Source organism: Corylus avellana, chromosome 3, assembly GCF_965113065.1.
Source record: "Corylus avellana chromosome 3, dhCorAvel1.hap1.2, whole genome shotgun sequence".
In the NCBI taxonomy this organism is placed as follows: domain Eukaryota; kingdom Viridiplantae; phylum Streptophyta; class Magnoliopsida; order Fagales; family Betulaceae; genus Corylus; species Corylus avellana.
Window position 1 is genome coordinate 9212588 of NC_142492.1, and position 21081 is coordinate 9233668.

The 21081-nt window shown below is 37.6% G+C and overlaps 2 protein-coding genes across 2 annotated transcripts; both read right to left on the minus strand.

Moving 5' to 3' along the window:
* Positions 1 to 268: 268 nt before the first annotated feature.
* Positions 269 to 2614, minus strand: LOC132173603 (geraniol 8-hydroxylase). Its single transcript, XM_059585137.2, has 2 exons — positions 1082 to 2614; positions 269 to 986 (listed from the first exon to the last, which is right to left on the minus strand). The coding sequence occupies exons 1-2, from the start codon at positions 1970 to 1972 to the stop codon at positions 381 to 383; spliced, it is 1497 nt and encodes a 498-aa protein (XP_059441120.2). The 5' UTR covers positions 1973 to 2614; the 3' UTR covers positions 269 to 380.
* A 9833-nt stretch (positions 2615 to 12447) lies between these two features.
* LOC148586756 (geraniol 8-hydroxylase-like) lies at positions 12448 to 15610 on the minus strand. The gene is made up of 4 exons (XM_088514313.1): positions 15579 to 15610; positions 14598 to 14601; positions 12614 to 13255; positions 12448 to 12465 (listed from the first exon to the last, which is right to left on the minus strand). Exons 1-4 carry the CDS (start codon positions 15608 to 15610, stop codon positions 12448 to 12450), a joined length of 696 nt encoding a protein of 231 aa, XP_088370439.1.
* Positions 15611 to 21081: the final 5471 nt, after the last annotated feature.

Below are 21081 nucleotides of genomic sequence, written 5' to 3' on the forward strand. Positions count from 1 at the left end.
TTCTATAATTGGGTTGACGTGGCTGTGGCCATAATCTATTGGATCAACCTTTATTTAAAAAATGACAAAAAAAAAAAAAAAAAGCTAATGGTTTATGGGCAGTGCAACATCAATCTAGTTGCACAGGAGTGTATGATGGGAGTTGAGTATTTTTGTAAGCAATTTTCAATCCTAATTATTTTATGATAAAATTGTATGATTAGTTTCATGCTATCATCAACATAACAAGCTTAAAATACCAACAAAAAAAAAAAAAAAAAACCAAATAACATGACAAGCTAAATTTCTATGTTATTCGCTTCCAATAACATTATATATGGAAGTACATAAAAAGACATACATTAAATAGAACGGAAACAAAGTAAATTCTTCAACCAATTTTAGATGGGTATAGGGACAGCTTTTAGAGGATTAGCGATTTGCAAAGTTAAGCCAAACTTATCATTCATATCCATATCCTCATGTTTAGCTCCATCTTCAAGTTTCCAATCAAAGGTGTGGATAAGCGAACCCAACATCAAGTGCAACATTCGTATTGCCAATGGCAAACCAGGACATATTCTTCTTCCACCACCAAAAGGTATAAGCTCAAAGTTTCGGCCTTTAAAATCAATTTCTGACCCCAAGAACCTTTGCGGCATAAATGAATCTGCATTCTCCCATAAGTTTGGGTCTCGGCCTATAGCCCATGCATTCACTAGCACCTGTGCATCCTTTGGAATAGTATAGCCGTTAATTTCCACATCTACTTCAGCTTTCCTAGGCAATAAGAAAGGAGCTACCGGGTGCAGCCGAAATGTTTCTTTCACTACTGCTTGTAAGTAAGGTAGCCTAGTAATATCCGACTCCTCAACTGGATTGCCTTTGCCAATTACTTGCTCCAGTTCTGTTTTGGCTTTAGACAGTGCCTCTGGGTTGTGGAGTAGCTCTGCCATCGCCCATTCCAATGTGGCTGAAGTTGTATCAGTTCCCGCAACAAATAGGTCCTAATATATCAAGAAGATGTTAGATGTTAGAATATTTTCTTAAGACCATTTTCATGAAATAAAAGAATAGAGATCTAGCTAGTAATGATAGTGACCACAAACAAATGCTCTATCTTAGATTTGTCCATCTCTTGGCTGTTTTCTTCACTGATGTTGAGAAGGGTATCTAACATATCATTGTTAGTCGTTGAACCTGACACTTCCCTCAGCTTTAACCGTTGGGTAATCATTCGATCAAAGAGGTTTATAGTCTTTCCAAAGTGAACTGTCATGCGCCGCCTTATGCCCTGTGGGTCGATCTTCTTAAGCACTGGAAAATAATCTGCTATGTTGGGTTTCCCTGCCTCTTCCATAATATTCCAGACGATCTCCTTGAACTCTCGAGCCATGTCAGAATTCGGGTCAGCCAAATCCACTGAAAAAATGGCGTTTGATAAGAGATTAAGCGTAGTCTTGAAAACCACTCTGCCAATATCTACTGCATCACCGGTTAGGCTGCTTTGACGAGTTTCGGCAAGGAGTTGTTGCACTTTCTTGCGCCGGATATCCTGGTTGGCATCAAGTGTTTTGCTGGCGAACAGTTGGCCATTGCATATTTTGCGAAGGTTTCTCCACCGGGTAGAAACGGGTAGCCATGGCAACCCGAACACGTCTTGATTGTGGGCTCGGAGAGCGTCGGGGATGGTTCGGTTGCAGAGGAGTTGGTCATGTGTTTGGAGGACTTGTTTGGCGGTGTTTGCTGAAGAAATGATGATCGTGGTTACTCTGCCTAGCTTTAGGCTCATTATGGGGCCATGAGCCTTGGCAAGCTTGGTTAAGGACTTGTGGGGTTTGTCGCCGAGATCTAAGAGGTTTCCGATGACCGGAAAAGGTTTTGGACCAGGTGGAAGCTTTTTGGGATTTGGATGGCTTCTTGGAATCGTAAGGAAGATTTTGATTAAGATCCAGGTGAGGCAAAGACATATTATGCAGCTCAAGAAATCCATGTTTCCCTATGAACTCTGATCGGTAGGAGGAAATTAAATAACAAAGCACTTAGAGAGATATAACGTGCAGCTTATTAAGAGAGAGCGCACGTCAAATGCGCTCGAGTGTCTTCTCTTTTTGTCTTCTTTGACAAATGACACAATAAAGAAAAGCACAAAGGAAACAAAAACAAGAAAAGGGATCGAATAGAACAAACTATGGGTGGATCTCAAAGAGTGCCTTCTCATTAGGGTGGAATTGTGGAGGATCTTCGATCGGTCCAACAAATTGAATCAGGCATCCGAGCTTGATGCCCTGTTACTGATGGCAAAGGGTGTCTTCTCATTCACAGGATTTCTATCTACGAAGCAGTACTAGTCACTCAGAACTGGACAAATGTGCTTCGGAATCACGTAATATGCTCTTGGTTTTTAGCATAAATCCGTTGTGGCTACATTTATAGATGTCTTCCTTAATATGGCAATTTAGAAAGGTTGTCTTGACATCAATTTGCCAAAGACAAAGCCACTACGGGTAAGAGCTTGGCACCAGAAGACAGTGTCACAGACTCACAAGCTTCACGTACACCAAAGAACAAGCCAATAGAGATCGAGCCACGCTGCGGATAAGAGCTCGACACCACTTAAAACGACCAATACTAAGCTAGGCAGGGCCGGCTCACTCTGTGGCCTTAGGGGACACTTCTAAATGGAGCCTTATTTTTTTAAAAAATATTTATATATTAATTAAATAATATTCATTTTAATATTATTATAAAATATTATTATATTTAGAGTTCTCATTTTTATTAATCAAAAAATCAATTTTTTTTTGATGAATCAATCCAAAAACCGCACCAAATCTCTGCTAAGCACATGTTTCAAAACTGAAGCACACAAGCAAATTAACTAACCAAAAAAAAAAAAAAACCCACCAAAAATATTATCGAAAACCCATACAAAATTATCAAAAAAAAGAAAAAAGAAAAAAAAAAAGATATATCCATATCGTTGCAGTAACTTCCTCACCTGATTCTTTGAAACACTTCTATTTCAAACAAAACCCACCAAACAATTTGTCAAAAACCAATACAAAACCCGCAAGAAAAATCAAGCATAGAAATAAACATTACAAAAAAAAATCAATTTTTTTTTTTGTTATTTTGTTATTTTGTTATTTATTTTGTTATTTTTTTATGAATCCTTACCTATTTAATACACATGTTTCAAACAAAACCCACCAAAAAAATTGACAAAAACTCATACAAAACCCACAAGAAAAATCAAGCACATAAATAAACATTACAAAAAAAAAAATCAATTTTTTTTTTTATGAATCTTTACCTCATTGATACACCTGTTTCTCTCTCTCTCACCTAGCCTCTCTCTCTCTCTCTCTCTCCATCACGTTCTGTTTTGAGTGAAACTAAGGAAAGATAAAAAAGAAGATAAGAGGGGAGGTTGTCGGCAGTGAAGAAGAAAAGAGAAAAAGAAAAAGAAAAGAAACAAAGTGGGTAGTTAAGTAGGGTTAAAATAATTTTTTAATATCAAATAATTTCGGATGTATAAGTAAATAGACTTTTTTAAGTATAAGGAATTAAGGATATTTATTTTTCTTAGTTAATTGATATTATTTTATCATGAATTTATTATATTGCGGCCTTATTAAATTAAGGCTTTTTTTAAATTACTTATTTATCGTAGAGGGTTTAAAGACAGCCTAAAATTAGTCACGTACTCCGACACACGTACACTACTAAACCACGTACTTTTCACTAAATCGTGCAATCTTAGCAATCCTAATAGTAATTATTTTGTTTGGGTGTTTTGGGTTCATCATAAAAAGAACTTATTTGGGATATGTTGGACATGATAAAAGTTACATTGGAGATTATACTTAATAATTGGAAGCCAAAATGAGAGACGAATTCTGTGACATTTAAAATCCAAAACAGAAAACACCGTTGGATATTAGAGGAGATTTGTTGATACAATTATTGAGTGAGAAAGTGGACTTCAGAAATTTCTTATATTTCTGATGACATTATTACTAATAATATAATATCTTATTTGAGTACTTTAGGAGTCATATATATTTTTTTAATAAGATTTAGATCCGGATTCGGTAGAATCAACATGTGTTCAATATGAAAATCGAAATTTTAAATAGTTCAAAATTCGCCTTATTTTTAGCACTTTTGCTCCTCCCAAAGAAGAAAAAGTTGCAGGGGGTCCTTGGTCATGCTTTTGCACCATTGACAACATCCCAGCATTTACTCGGAGTTGAGGGTGAACCAACTTCTTCCAAAGTCATTTAAAACTTGCTAAGAAAAAACCACAAAATCGAATCCCAGCATTTATTCGGAGTTGTGGGTGAACCAACTTCTTCCAAGGTCATTTAAAACTTACTAACAAAAAATTAACCACAAAATTGAATGCCAGCATTTACTCGGAGCTGTGGGTGAACCAACTTCTTCCAAAGCCATTTAAAACTTGCTAAGAAAAAACCACAAAATTGAATCCCAGCATTTACTCAGAGTTGTGGGTGAACCAACTTCTTCCAAAGCCTTTAAAACTTGCCAAGTAAAAAAAAAAAAAAAAAAAAAAATGCTCAAAACTTGGTAGTTGGTACTTCAATACACCTATAGAGGTTAGTGTTACTGTGTTAGGTCTGTTCAGGAGAAAGGGTTAGTTTGACAATGCCTTTTAGAATATTGTTGCTTTTTAATAAGAAAGAAAAATGTATTAACCACATGTGTTCCACAAATTCAACGATAAATTTAAAGAAAAATATGAAAGATATTTGTATAGGGGAATGACACCAGACATAGCTTCTCTCTTTTCTTTTCTTTTTTTCATTTCTTTCCTCTTCTTCAATTGAAGCCTTGATGATTTCATATCTATGCCATATACGGTGACTCTTATTCCATTAACCCTTTGATTATTGAAGGGAGGAGAGTTTTTAGAGAAGTTATTTTATAAAAAGCCAATAGGCATACTAGTTTAAGTTTTGATAAAGATTTTTTTTTTTTTTTTTTTTCTCAATTCAAAATGTTGATATAGTCTCAACCAAATGTTGGATTAATCATTGTTAAAAAAGAAAAGAAAAAAAAAATCTAAAAATTGGTTGGAAGTGTACATCACATTAGCATTGATGAATAATTATTAGGTAAAAATGTATGTTTTAGCATTAATTTTTGGCATAGCAGCCAAAAGTTGATAGAAAGACATAAATGAAAGTTTTAAGCTGGATTGGGACAAATTTTCTATTTCAGTTTATATATATAGGGCAAGGCTTAGGTGCGGTAGTCTTGAACTACCGCACAGTGCGGTAGTTCAAGACTACCGCGTTTTGGTCCGTAAAAAACTAATTTTTTACATTAAATATTAAAATAATCAATAATTAAAAAATGAAAATATTAAAAAACTAAAACTCACATACTATTAAAAAATTAAAACAAAAAAAAAAGGAAAATTAAAATCAAAACCAAGGGGCGCGTTTTGGTCGGTAAAAAAATTATTTTTTACATTAAATATTAAAATAATTAATAATTAAAAAATAAAAATATTAAAAAAACTAAAACTCACGTACTGTCTCTGACTCCCCATCTCTCTCTCTCTTTCTCGCCCTCCCTCAATTTCTGTCTCAATCAACTCTGACTCTCCCATCTCTCTCTCTCTCTCTCTCTCTCTCTCTCTCTCTCTCTCTCTCTCTCTCTCTCTCTCTCTCTCTCTCGCCCTCTCCCTCAATTTCTATCTCAGATCAACCCTCTCCCTCTACTCTCTCTGTGTTTTTGAAATCTGTTAAGGAGAGAGGGATTAAATAAAGAAAAGAGAATAAAAAGAAAGTCAAGAAAGGAAACAGAAGAGATGAAGAAAATTGGGGAAAGGAGAAAAGAAATTAGACGGTGGGCGGAGGCCCTTCGGGGCGGTCTGGCCGCCCCCAAAAACCAAACCTTTCCTTTTTTTTTCTTTTTTTTTTTTTTTTTCTTTCTTTCTTTCTTTCTTTTGGCCCTTGGGAGTGGCTGGACCACCCCAAGCTGGCTATGGAGCCACCTCCTTGGCCAAAATGGGGTGGTCCGGCCACCATATTTTGGCCAACGGGTGGCTCCAGCCACCCCTTGGTTTTGATTTTAATTTTCCTTTTTTTTTTGTTTTAATTTTTTAATAGTACGTGAGTTTTAGTTTTTTAATATTTTCATTTTTTAATTATTGATTATTTTAATATTTAATGTAAAAAATTAGTTTTTTACTGACCAAAACGCGGTCGTCTTGAACTACCGCACTATGCGGTAGTTCAAGACTACCGCACCTAAGCCTTGCCCATATATATATATATATATATATATATATATATGATATTTTGATGTGATGTGAATCATGTGATTGATGAAAGAAATAAAGCTACTAACAAAATCTCATTCACACACACACACACACGTAACTCTCGTTGCCGTGCACTGCTCCCTAAGCTCTTGTTTTTTTGGGCATGTGGCCACTTTAAAAGCAAACGTAAAATGTAATATAGAACTAGACCCATATGGAAATAAATCCCACACACCAGCCGCACATCAAGTATTGGCTACAGCACACAAGGCAACCCACAAGACAGCCACAAATCAAGCAACGGCTACAACACCCAAGGAAACCAAAATCAAATCAAGACAAGCAACGGACAGATCATTCTAGAAAAGAAAACTCTCATTCATTGTGTATTATCTTGCCTATTTTGTAACCTCAAATACTCTGTATATATACCCAATTGTAACAATGAAATAAACAGGCTGAAATATTCACAAAATATCTACCTTCTATATGGTATCAGAGCCATAAACAAGCGACCCACGTTGTTCTTTGCTGTTGATCCTTTTTTTTTTTTCATTGAAACCTTTTCTCAAACACCTTGCAGCAATTTCGAAATGGCCTCCTCATCCACCACAGCTAACCCAACCACACCCGATCTCACCCCAAATTCAACCACACCCAATATCACCCAAACATAGCAACCCATTCCCATCACTCAACTCTCAAGCTTTGCCCAATCCATTACCAAACTCAACAAAGGAAATTATATGACCTGGTGCGGCCTTATAGTGCCCTTCTTCAAAGGTCAGGACCTATATGGTTTCCTTGATGGTACCAAAACCCCACCAAGCCCACAAACCTCCACCTCTCCAAACGGCACACCCACTGTCTCCACCAATCCAGACACTCTATGGTGGCTTCACCAGGATCAAGTGATCCTCGGTATGCTCATGTCATCCATATCTAATGACATGCTGCCTCAAGTCCTTGGTTGCAAAACTGCCCAAGAATTGTTGAAGACGCTTGATCAGACTTTTACATCCGAGTCACAAGCCCACACGTTGAACCTTCGTCTTCAACTCACCACTGCCAAGAAGGGAAACTTAAGGGTTTTCGACCATTTCTACAAAATCAAACAAATTGTCGCAACTCTTGCCGCAGCCGGCCATCCAGTCAGTGACTCTGAATTCACAGCCTCTCTACTCGGCGGTCTAGGTCCTGAATACGATCCCTTTGTGACCTCAGTCACCACAAGAGTAGAGCCCATCTTTATGGATACTCTGTTTGGGCATCTTTTTGCCCATGAAGCTCAACTTGCTCAGCACCATCAAACTGACTCCCTGTTCCCAACAGCCAACATCGCCGCTCGAAGCTCCAATCCTCACCATGGCCGTGACAATCACAGACGTTTCCCACGCTCCTCCGGCCAAGGGTTCTGTTCAAGGGGGCGTGCACATCAGCTCCAAGCTTCGGCTTCTAAAAGTCAGGGAGGAATGGGTCACTCCTCCAATTATAATCCCTCCATGGGCCCTCCCAGATCCAGCCCACATGTGGGCTCTAGGCCCACATGCCAAGTTTGTGGAAAAATGGGCTATTCAGCCCTAAATTGCTACCACCGTTTTGATCAAGCCTACCAGGCTACTAGCCCAAATTTGACAACATACACAGCTGCATCATCCTCCTTTAGGAACCTAAATTGGTATCTGGATACTAGTGCCACCCACCATGTCACCTCCGATCTCAATAACCTAAGCCTTTACTCGGAAACATATGATGGACCTGATAAGATCCAAGTGGGCAATGGTACCCGCTTGGCCATCAAAAACACTGGCATTTCTAAATTCTTTCTTCAATTTATTTTACGTCATGTTTTGCATGTTCCTAAAATTACTAAGAATTTACTTTATGTTCAAAAATTTACTGCTGATAATAATGTTTCTATGGAATTTCACCCTTCTTTTTTTTTTTTTAAAGGATCACATGTCCGGGAAAGTACTACATCACGGTCCGAGTAGAAATGGCTTATATCATTGGTTCCCTCCTTCAGCTGCACCACCACACGTCTTCCTCAGTGAACGTACCACCTTTGTGAACTGGCACGCCCAACTTGGACATCTTGCCGATCGCATAGTCCACCATGTCGTCTCTAATTTTAATCTTTCCGCTACATCCAATAAGAAGCCCATTGTTTGCTCTGCATGTCAGCGCGACAAAAGTCATCAGCTTTCATTTTCTTTATCTGAAAATAAATCAAGTGTCCCACTTGAATTAGTGTTTTCTGATGCTTAGAGACCTTCCCCTCTTTTATCCAATAATGGTGCATGCTATTATGCGATATGTGTCGATCATTTTAGTAAATTTACTTGGTTTTACCCAATTACATGCAAATCTGATGTTTTCTCTATTTTTCTCAAATTTCAGGCTTATGTCGAACGCCTTTTTGATCGTAAAATCAAATCCATCCAAATGGATGGTGGTGGTGAATTTCAAATATTACATCACCTCTTTGCCTCTCATGGCATTCATCATCGGATTACGTGCCCACATACTCACCAACAAAATGGGTCTGTGGAACGTAAACACCGACATATTGTAGAAATGGGCCTCATACTTCAAGCCCATTGCTTAGCTCCACTTAATTATTGGGCCGAGGCTTTTCAAATAGCATGTTACCTTATTAATCGACTCCCTACACCCATCCTTAATAATACATCTCCCTTTCAAAAATTGTTCAACCTTCGGCCTAATTACAACTTTATGCGAGTGTTCAGTTGTGCTTGTTGGCCTCATCTTCGGCCCTATAACAAGCATAAACTTGATTTTCGCTCCAACACATGCATCTTTATCGGCTATAGTCCCTCTCATCGTGGCTACCAATGCCTCCACCCACCAACTGGACGCATTTATATTTCTCGCAACGTTATCTTTGATGAATCATCTTTTCCCTTCACTTCCATCTCCCCTCCCCCACGTACGTCTCCTTCTCCCTCACACACCACTATCTACCCTCCCCTTCTTCCACACACCCCCATCACGATATGTCACCCACTCTCTCCAAATCGCGAAGATCCAACCTCATTGCCTGTCATCCCGCCTACCCCTCCCACTCCTCCAGCATCAAATCCTACTAACACCACCTCTTCTCCCTTGCAGGTTTTACCCGATCATTCGGATGCCTCACCTGTGTTACCTCCCCCTCAACATCGCATGCAGACTCGCTCAAAGAACAACATTTTCAAACAGAAGACTCTTCTCGACGGCCTCATTTGCTACCCGCTCACTAAAGCTCTCATTGCCACCGCTGGCTCAGATGCCATTGAACCTTCCTCCTACACTACTGCCTCTAAGCACCCAGCCTTGCATGACGCCATGTATATTGAGTTTGATGCCCTCCTGAGCAACAGCACTTGGACTTTCGTTCCTCAAACTTCCGACATAAACATTGTTGGCTGCAAGTGGGTCTTCCGTCTCAAACACAAAGCTGATGGCTCTATTGATCGTCACAAAGCACGCCTCATTGCCAAGGGTTTTCACCAACAACCCAGCATTGACTTTGGCGAGACCTACAGTCCAGTTGTCAAACCCACGACCATTCCCCTGGTCCTCTCCCTTGCCATATCTGCTGGCTAGCCCATCCGTCAAATTGATGTTCACAATGCCTTCTTACATGGTTGGCTCTCCGAGGATGTGTACATGGCCCAACCTCTTGGCTTCATCCACCCTCAGTTTCCTCATCATGTCTGCAAGCTCCACAAAGCACTCTACGGCTTAAAACAAGCCCCTCGTGCTTGGTACTCCCGTCTTAGCGATCTTCTTTTGGAGCTTGGATTCGTTGGCTCCCACTCCTACTCTTCCCTATTCATTCGTCGCAACCCTCTGGAGATCACTTATGTCCTCATCTATGTGGATGACATCCTCATCACCAGCTCCCTTCCTCAAGGGATAGACTCACTCCTGTAGTCCCTTCGCGATGATTTTGCCATCAAGGATCTTAGACCTCTCAACTACTTTCTCGGCATGGAAGCCATCGCCATCTCTAATGGAATTATTTTATCTCAACAATGCTACATCCTTGACCTTCTCCACAAGAGCAACATGTCCGAGGCCAAGCCTGTCAAGACTCCTATGTCCACAGCCCACACCCTCACCCTACTATCTGGAGATACACTCATTGATTCGTCTCCCTACCGCAGCCTTGTCGATGCCCTCCAGTATTTATCCCTAACTCAACCCGACATATCATTTGCCGTTAACAAAGTTTCTCAATTCATGCATTGGCCAACCTCCCTTCACCTATAGGCTGTCAATCGCATCTTACAGTATCTTAAATCCACCATCTCCTATGGCTTGCTCCTTCGTCACTCTCCATCTCGCACCCTCCAAGCTTATTTAGACACCAATTAGGCTGGTTGCCCCGATGATCGCAAATCCACCGATGGTTTTTGTATCTTTCTTGGCCCTAATCTCATTTCTTGGTCCTCTCGCAAACAACACACAGTCGCCCGCTCCAGCACTGAATCTGAATATCACATTCTTGCTACCACTGCGACTGAACTCCTTTGGCTTCAATCTCTGCTCTGCGATCTTGGTATCTTTCTCCCTTCAGCCCTCACCCTTTGGTGTGACAACATTGGTGCCACATACCTCTCTGCCAATCCTGCCTTTCATGCTCGTACCAAACATATTGAAATTGACTTTCATTTTGTTCGTGATAAAGTTGCAGCCAAAACACTAGCAGTACGCTTCATCTCAAGCAAAGATAACTTAGCCGACATCTTTACTAAACCCACTACATCCTCTCATTTTTCCCTCATGCGCACCAAGTTCAACATAGTATTCCATTTGTCTCGCTTGAGGGGGCATAATAGAAAACCAGACCCATATGGAAATAAATCGCACACACCAGCCACACATCAAGCAACGGCTACAGCACACAAGGCAACCCACAAGACAGCCACAAATCAAGCAACGACTACAACACACAAGGAAACCAAAATCGAATCAAGACAAGCAACAGACAGATCATTCTAGAAAAGAAAACTCTCATTCACTGTGTATTCCCTTGCCTATTTTGTAACCTCAAATACTCTGTATATATGCCCAATTGTAACAATGAAATTAACAAGCTAAAATATTCACAAAATATCTACCTTTTATAAAATGTAAGGGTAACTTCACTTTAGATTCCTAAATTACCACGCGATTTGACAAGCTCCAAACTTCAAAACCTCTCAATTTGAATCTTTGAACTTTTAATTGCAGTCAATTTGTATTCCTCATTCAGATTTAAAATGTTAAAAGTGAGATAATGACGTTTATACTCTTGAATTTTTTATAAAATTCTAAATTTACCCTTAATTCCATTTTTTTTTTAAAAAAAAAAATCAGAGATATTTGGGTCCTTTTAAGTATTGCCGTTAGAAATTAACGGCTAAATCTGACGGAATTGTTTAAATTAACTGCAATTAAAAGTTCATGAGTTTAAATTGAGAAGTTTTAAAATTTGTAGAGTTTATCAAATTGCGTAATAATTCATATGTATAAAGTAAAGTTGCCCAAATAAAACAAGCTGTTAAATTACTTTGCGACTTGTTTTCCGCGGCGGCTAGCTAGGAAATTAAGGACGAGTGTTATTTTCCTACAAAAAGTCAAAGTAATGATTTGAGTAGACAGATGAATCATGAATCTCTAATCTCTAATCTCTATCCTCTCCTAAAAGATCTTGGAAAAATGTTTTGAGCCCACATGATTTCATGGAATGCCAAACCTTATCTACAGTTCATTATTACGATTTTACAAATCATTTATATAAGAAATACATCACACATGCACTACGATATTAAAGCTGATTTTTAGCCGCAACAGGCGCTAAAAGTTTAATAGTAGACGCTATTCAGCTTCGTCCGATAAGTTGGACGTTAATGCTCCAATCGCGTCTACAAAGGTTGACCCTAATAACACTTTCTAATGAACGCTATAGACCTAAAACTAATAAAGCTATAGTGGTTTTAATGGTAGCTCAATCGACTTTGGACCATGCCTAATGAAGCAAAAGTTATTAGTTTGAATTCCTATTTTTTTCTCTTGTATAAACATGTCAAAAAAATCAAAAAATGAAGCTATAATGGACGCCGGAAGATATTCTACAATAGAAAACTATTAACTATAATATAGGGCAAACAATTTTTTATTCACATACAAACTCGAACCTAAAACAAATTTAGATAATTATAATTGAATGTTAAGTCAATTTAATTAAATGAGTGGAATTAAGTTTATATTTATGTCTTCAAACCCGACACTAAATTACTAATTATGAAATAATTTTGAAGAAGAATAGAGAGTAAAAATGCTAACCCGGAGTAGATGTAATATCGTAGTTTTGTCTATCTCCTCACTTTTCTCTTCACTGATGCTGAGAAGGATATCTAAGAAATCACCGTCTGTGATACAACCGGACTCTTTCCTCGACTGCAACCGTTGGCAGATCAAGCGGTCCAACAGCGCCATGATCTTTCTAGCGTGACCTTCCATCCGCCGCCTTATGCCTTGAGGGTCGATCCTCTTAAGCACAGGGAAAAAGTCTGCGAAGTTGGGATTCGCCGCCTCTTTCATGACATTCCAGATGAGCTCCTTCAACGCTCCGGCCTTGTCGGAATCCCGGCCGGCCAAGTCCACAGAAAAGATGGTGTTTGATAAGAGATTAAGCGTCGTCTTGAAAGCTGCTTTCCCAATATCCACCACCTCGCCGGTTAGGCTGCACTGACGAGTTTCGGCGAGGAGCTCTTGCACTTTCTTGTGCCGGACATCTTCGTTGGCTTCGAGTATTCTGTTGGCGAATAGTTCGCCGCTGCATATTTTCTGGAGGCTCCTCCACCGGCTTGAAATGGGTATCCATGGCAAGCTGAACTCGTCGCTGTTGTAGACTCGGATTGCGTCCGGGATGGTTCGGTCGGCCAAGAATCGGTCATGTGTTTGGAGGACTTGTGTTGGCGATGTCTGCTGAAGAGATTACTATTGTTGTCACTTTGCCTAGTTTTAGGCTCATTATGGTGCCATGAGCTTTGGCAAGCTTGGTCAGGGACTTATGGGGTTTATCGCCGAGTTCTAAGAGGTTTCCGATGATTGGAAAAGGTTTTGGACCCGGTGGAAGCCTTTTGCGATTTGCTTTGCTTCTAGGAAATATATGGAAGGTTTTGATAAAGATAAAACATATGAGGCAAAGACATATTATACAGCTCAAGAAATCCATCTATCTTTCCATATGACACTCCGAAAAGATTACTTTAATTTCATGCAAAAGAAATGAAGGAAAAAGAAAAGCAGTGTTTATGGTTCATGCTTTTGCACCATCCGAATCTCCAGCTGGGGATATTTATCCCATCTCAATGCATACAAGTAAAGAAGAAAAAACAGAACTTGAGGGTTAAAAAACAGGACTTATGGGGACATGACGTACAAAGGTGCAGAAATATCTATGGGTGGTCGATATCACAAATAGGAATCACAATAAAACCCATGGGCAAGTTGAACTAGGTTTGAGAAAATTTCAATCAAATCAGTTTAGAAGAAATTTCTGTCATTTGATAGATACAAAACCATACCAATAGTTTATTATTACAGGTCAGATCGGCTTAGTATTATTATTTCACGACTACGAAAAGATTACATCAAACTGTGAAACATCCAATCATCCATGTTACTTAAAATCATCATTCTCCTCTTATGATAGAGATATATAGTTGGCATTTAATGACACATGGACAATATCAGGTTAATTATATTGGAGAAATATTTTTGTTTGTTTGTTTGTTTGTTTTTGTTTTTTTTTTTTTTTTTTTTTAGGGAACAAAAATGTCATTCCAATATAACTAACTGGATATTATCCAGTTCAAATGAATTGAAGATGATCATGTTCCATGGAATTCATTTACATATCAACAATTCATTATTACGATATTATTATGAATTGGAGAGGACCTTTTCAGAGATTCAATATGTTCTCCAAACGGATGGGTATACAAACTGACCATACCTTGAAAGATTTCCTGTTTAAAAAAAAAAAAAAAAAAAATGTAAAGACAACGGTGTTGGATTCTGAAGGATAGTAGGATCATAGGATCTTGTATAATTAATCTCAAGAAGGATTTCTCTTGTTAAGGTGGAAATCCTGTGGAGGTCAAGAGAACTTGAATACACATTCTGTACGTAACAAAACCAACGTACGTAATATTGAGATAGTGTTTGTGTTATCCTAGGACTCTATTTATAGAGTCCCAACTTAACTCTTGACCAAGAGTTATGTTTCTTGACCGGTTACCTCCACTGGAAGTTACATTACCTTCCTGTATATATTATACAATCTGGTGTGAGTATGACTACACTTATAATAGTGTGATCATCCTATGCACCTTCATCTCCCACTTGATCATACTATTATGATTGGTAATAAAACCCTAGTTATACATGTTTACCTTTGGTACCATAAAACATGTCAACTCCTTATCTACTAACGCTTGCAGACAATAATCAGATCATAACATCTTTGATGTGTACACACTTATGTTATTTCATCTGATTGCACCTTTTTACCATATGTGTCTTACTGACGGCATACTAGTGGTGACTTTACTTGCTATATAATCTAAGCAAATAACATTAATTATCCATAATTAGGAATACAGTCCATACCCAAAATACAATTAATGATTTTTACATAGTAACCATATATAAACTTGTATTGAATTTTTCATTCAATTTCTTATCTCCATGGTTATCCCTATTTGAGATTTACATTGACACTTCTTTCCAATGACTATCGGAATACAGATATTATACCAAATTTAACATAAGGCCTTTAAGTGGACTTTACATTTATGTGAGATGTAATATCCGTACCTTATTAGTGTCATCGGCCCTTAACTGACCAATTATTTCCCCATTAGGCAGAAGTGCATAAAATCGTTCTTCCAGGCGTCCCCGGATCCTTCCGACTATGCATCAACCCATGTAGCTCTCACCTAGGTGTATTTCAATCCCATTGTTGCTACATGCCCTCTGAATTCATCTAGAGGCAACCCCTTGGTTATAGGATCGGCTACCATCTCTATTGATGAAATAAATTCAACCTTTATTTCACCTTTCTCCACTATATCTTGAATATAGTGATAACTTCTATAAATGTGTTTGTCATTGGAGCTATGTGCTCCACTTTTTATTAAAGAGATAGCAGACTTATTATAACAAAACACATTTATTGGTCTACTAGGTATACCTAAATTAAACTGTCGACAAAAAATTAAATCCAAACCAAATTACTTACCTTTGTGCTGCATGCAATGTACTAAGCTCCATTGTGAACTCTGCAACACAACCTTGTTTCTTGTTTGGATTCTGGTAAAAGTATGGGCTGGAAAACCCTAGCGAATGCGAGGGATGGCAGCGCTCCTTCCGCAGGATCTAACCGGGCTAGAGGAAAATGTGGATTGCGAGGAAGAAGGCACTGGATCGGTGCGCAAATTGGATAATGGTTTATTAATTGATTTTGTTACAATCAATCAAAGAAAGCGCCTGGTCTGAAGGATCGTAGGATCGTAGGATCTTGAATAATTAATCTCAGGAAGGATTTCTCCCGTTAAGGTGGAAATCCTGTGGAGATCAAGAGAACTTGAACACACATTATGTACGTAACAAAACCAACGTACGTAATATTGAGACAGTGTTTGTGTTATCCTAGGACTCTATTTATAGAGTCACAACTTAACTCTTAACCAAGAGTTATGTCTCTTTACCGGTTACCTCCACTGAAAGTTACATTACCTTCGTGTATATATTATACAATCTAGTGTGGGTATGACCACATTTATAATAGTGTGATCATCCTATGCACCTTCAAACGGTACACCAATCCTCAAATCCCCTATATATATATACTATGAAAATGACAGAGACAAATGGTACACCAAGGATCCCTCAACTTCAAATAATTAATAAACTCCAATTACCATTGAAAAGTTTAGCCAATATAGGGAAAATTAATGACAAAAAAGAACAAATATAAAAACAATGCCCTGTAGTTTAGGACTGACTACAAATAAGAACAAATATAAAAATAAGAAAAAGTAAAGAGAAAAAATTGTTTAGTACTAACTACAAAGTCGGTTTTCCTAGTCATGAGGCCAACAAGAAATGTTTTTTTTTTTTTTTTTTTTTTGTAAATTTAAGGTATCTTGAAAGAGTTATGCTAAATGTCTTTTTTTCTTTCTTTTTTTTTGTCCTAGAAAATGATGTAATTTTTAAAACAAATTTACATGGTTCGGCAAGGTGCTTACGTCCACAAAGAGTGTAGCTATATTTTACTATTAATGATTCAGGGTTAGAACATAACATATATTTTACTATTAATGATTTAGGGTTAGAACATAACATATATATAGGAAAATCTTAATTGTACGGACTTATTTTGAAAAATCCCAAAATACCCATACTGTGAACGTCGCTTCACTCCGTTCACTCCACTCCGTCTACTTGGCCAACCATTGGTATTCCAATATTACTCTCTATACTTGAGAGAATATAAATCACTAGTATATACAAAATTCAATAATAATTTGTTATAAATTCAATAATAATTTTAAAACTCAACAATTTTGGAAGACACAAAAGAGACGCTATGAACACCTGTAGAATCACTCATTGCCCAATATGATTCACGTGAGGATGATTAATTGTGATGGTAGTGCCTCTTAAGTTTCTCTATATGTAGTTATCATGAAAAGTATGATGATACGTTCAAATAACGTCATTAGGCTTATGACTAGGGGTGAAAGTAGAATACTAGGTGTTGGGCCAACGAACTAAGAAGAACACTTTTCGGTGAATAAAAATTATTTTTGGAAGGTCTATTTCATTTATAAAAAATAAAAACATGAAATTAAGGTGTATTTCTGAAATTTTGTGGGACCACGTTAAAGCTTGCGATGGCAGTGCCAGTAGCCCGTCAAGCTTCAACCTACGTAGTTCTGCCCTCACTCACAAGTCCCAACCATGATATGTTTAAAGAGTAATGCTACAAATTGAATTCTCATCCCACTCTTATATACTTGGGTTGATGTGGCTATGGCATAATCTATTGGATCAACCTTTTATTTAAAAAATGACAAAAAAAAAAAATTAATAGTTTATGGGCAGTGCAACATCAATCTAGTTAGTTGCACAGGAGTGTGTTGGGATTAAGTTTACAAACCAATACCCAAATACACGGACACTCAAAAAATAGAAAGAATAAAAGACAAAATAAAAATAATACTTTAATATTGAAGAGAAATATCAAGCTTCCGCATTTTTGCTTGTTAATTGCTTACTTAATCTAACGTACATAATATCCTTATATAAGGACTTCTTACATGTGAACACATACATTACTAACTTACAAAAGTTAATAAAAGTTGCTATAACAATTATAGCACTTAATACTATGGTTACAAAGTCCACAAAGGTGTTGGAAGTGCAAATAAAAATGCGAAGTCAAAGAAAGCATGGAAGAAGGTTGTATACATTTCTTTCTAATTAATTCTAGCATTTAGGCGCAGCTTTCTTTTACATTAATTAGTTTAGTAAATTATGTATGTCTTAGAAGTCAAAAGAATATTTGTTAGGCGCGGCAACCTTATGATTTTTAGTTTTAGCTCTTGAGTGCTAGCCACATTTGTAAACTTTGTAACCATAGTATTAAGTGCTATAATTGTTAGAGCAACTTTTATTGATTTTTAATAAGCAAGTTAGGCGCATCTATTTTAGGCTTTAATATGTAGCAACTTTTTTTTTTTTTTTTTTTTTTTCTAAGCAAATGAGGAAAGGGTACATAACTCAAAAAACCGAAAAGGGGTTGGGCTCCCCAACAACAAACCCAAAACAGCAAAACAATGCAGAAAATACAAACAAATAGGAAATGGGCCAAAAAATGGCCCGGTCCTCTGGATCTTGGTCAACAGACCAAGAAATGGCACCATCAAAGTGGTGTTTTAAGCAAGCCAAAGATCTGACTAGCTTTGAAGCAACAACACCCTCCAAAAGGAGGCCGTTGAAGGAGAGGCACTGAATTCCCATCTGAATCTGCAGCAGGGGAGAACCGATCTCCGGTTGATGAAGCAATCTCCACAAAAATATCAAACAAGAGTAGCTCGAGGAGATAAATACCCAGAAAAAAACAACAAAACACAACAAACATAAATACAAAACACAAAGCAAAGCAAAATACAAGAAAGAAAGCAAAAACCCCTCAGCAGCAGCGGCAAGGGAGCAAAAAACCACCAAACACCGGAACGAGTGGAGGTAGGCGGGCGAAGGGCAGAGCGGAGGAGCCACGCTTCGGAGCGTGTGTACCACGCGTCCGCGAGTAAGATCTACTCTCGGGCGCGTGTGGCTCACGCTCCGGCGAGTGTTGGCCGGACGGAGGTGCAGATGGTTGCGTTGGGAAGCTGAGAGGCTGTAGAGCATGGTGGGGAGGCACGTGTGATGGAGGAGCGACCTGATGTTGATAGATCGGGTTTTTTTTGAAAAAACCAAATCTAGAAACACCAGTTTGGGGGCTGCGGAGGCTGATGGATGGTAGGTGGAGGTTGGGCTCGGCCGATCTGTGGCGGAGATGGAACTGTGATGAACGGTGATGGTGGAGGAGTGATGGGAGCTGCTGTGAAGGGGAAAAAGAGACTGGAAACAAAAGAGAGAACAAAAGGGGATAACAAGAGAAAAAGAGAAGAAAATGAAGGAGAACAAGGGTGGGAGGGAGGAGGAAGGGAGAAAATTCCATCCCTCCTCCCTCAGGCAGCCACACAAGGTGGAAGGTGAACCTCACAAGGAGGTGGAAAGCTTCTTTTAGAGAGAAGGAGGAGCTTCTCTCTCTAAAAGTTAAGGTAATGTATACGAAATTTTTATTCAATATGTAGCAACTTAATGAGTTGCTTTTATTGATTTTTGTAAGTTAGTAATATATGTGTTCACATGTAAGAAATCCTTATATAAGGATATTATGTACGTTAGATTAAGTAAGCAATTAACAAGAAGACGCAAGTGGGAAGCTTGATATTTTCTCTTCAATATTAAAGTATTGTAATTCAATCTTGTCTTTTGTTCTTTCTGTTCTTTTTGAGTGTTCGTGTATTTGGGTATTAGTTTGTAAACTTATTCCCAACAAAAGGTGGCTACCACTTTAGAGCTAAAACTAAAAATGACAAAGTCTAATAAGGTTGCCGCCTAATCAATATTCTTTTGACTTCTAAGACATGCATAATTTACTAAGCTAATTAAAGTAAAAGAAAGCTAGACCGAAATGCTATAATTAATTAGAAGGAAACATGTACAACCCTCTTGCATGCTTTATTTGACTTTGCATTTTTATTTGCACTTCCAATAGAGTATATGATGGGAGTTGAGTATTTTTGTAAGTAATTTTCAATAGTAATTATTTTATGATAAAATTGTATGATTAGTTTCATGCTATCATCAACATGAGAAGCTTAAAATACCAATATATATATATATATATGGGTGCCTTCTGATTATTAATAGGGTTTCTACCTGCTTGGCCGGCAATTTTCACTCGCACATGATAAATGAGTTACATGGCTGTAACTATTAGGAAATATCTAGTTTGAATGAAATTTTCTATAACCTATTTTATTAAGTGATAATTGTCATTCAATTCTTTGAGTTTCTCAAAAATTAATGTTTAGGTTCATAGGTTAGTAAAATGGCGACAAATGTATGTTAAAAATATTAAATAAAATATGTGAGAGATGACACTCGGCATATATTGAAGTAGGTTTGAGGAAATTTCTTTCAAACCAGTTTAGAGGAAATTTCTGTCATTTGATAAATACCTAACCATACCAATAGTTCATTATTACGGTCAGATTGGCCTAGTAATATTATTTCACGATTGCGAAATAATTACATCAAACTGTGGAACATCCAATCATCCTTGTTACTTAATGCCACATCGTATGAAATCATCATTCTCCTCTTATGATAGGGATATATAGTTTGCATTTAATGGCACATGGATAATATCCGGTAATTATATTGGAGGGGTATTTTTATTTTTGTTTTTTGTTTTTGTTTTTGTTTTTCACTTTTTAAGGGAACAAAAATACCCCTCCAATATAATTAACTGGATATTATCCAGTTTAAATGAATTGAAAAGGATCCTGTTCCATGGACTTCCTTTACATATCAACAATTCATTATTACAATATTATTATGTATTACAACAGATATATGGGTGGAATATTTTACCTTCCTAAAGCTTGTGCCATGCAACCCCTTTGGGATGCGGACCCATATAGGGTCAGATCGGCCTAGTAATATTATTTCATGACTCGAGAAAATTACATCAAACTGCGAAATATCCAATCATTAGGAGTGTAGAAGCGGTTATTGAATTTAATAACCGCAACAGCTTCGCTTAGGCGGTTAGTGGTTATTCAAACCAATAACCAGCGGTTTTATAATCACTTTTTTTTATATAGGCTTTTGAGATTTTTAAGGTGTTTTGGACCTTCATTGTGCCTATTTTTTGGGCTTATTTAAATAATTTTAGGTCAAAGTGTTCCCGAAAATAATGAATATGATAAAACCCTATCACTAATATAACATTAAAACGACACCGTTTTAGTGTTTAACACCAAAACTACCAAACAACGTTGTTTTAATGTTATACTTTTAATATGAAATATAAAATATATATTTATATTATTATATATGAGGGTAAGCAGTTAGTGGTTATTAATCGCTTTTCCGTACCCCTAAAACCTCATGGTAGACCG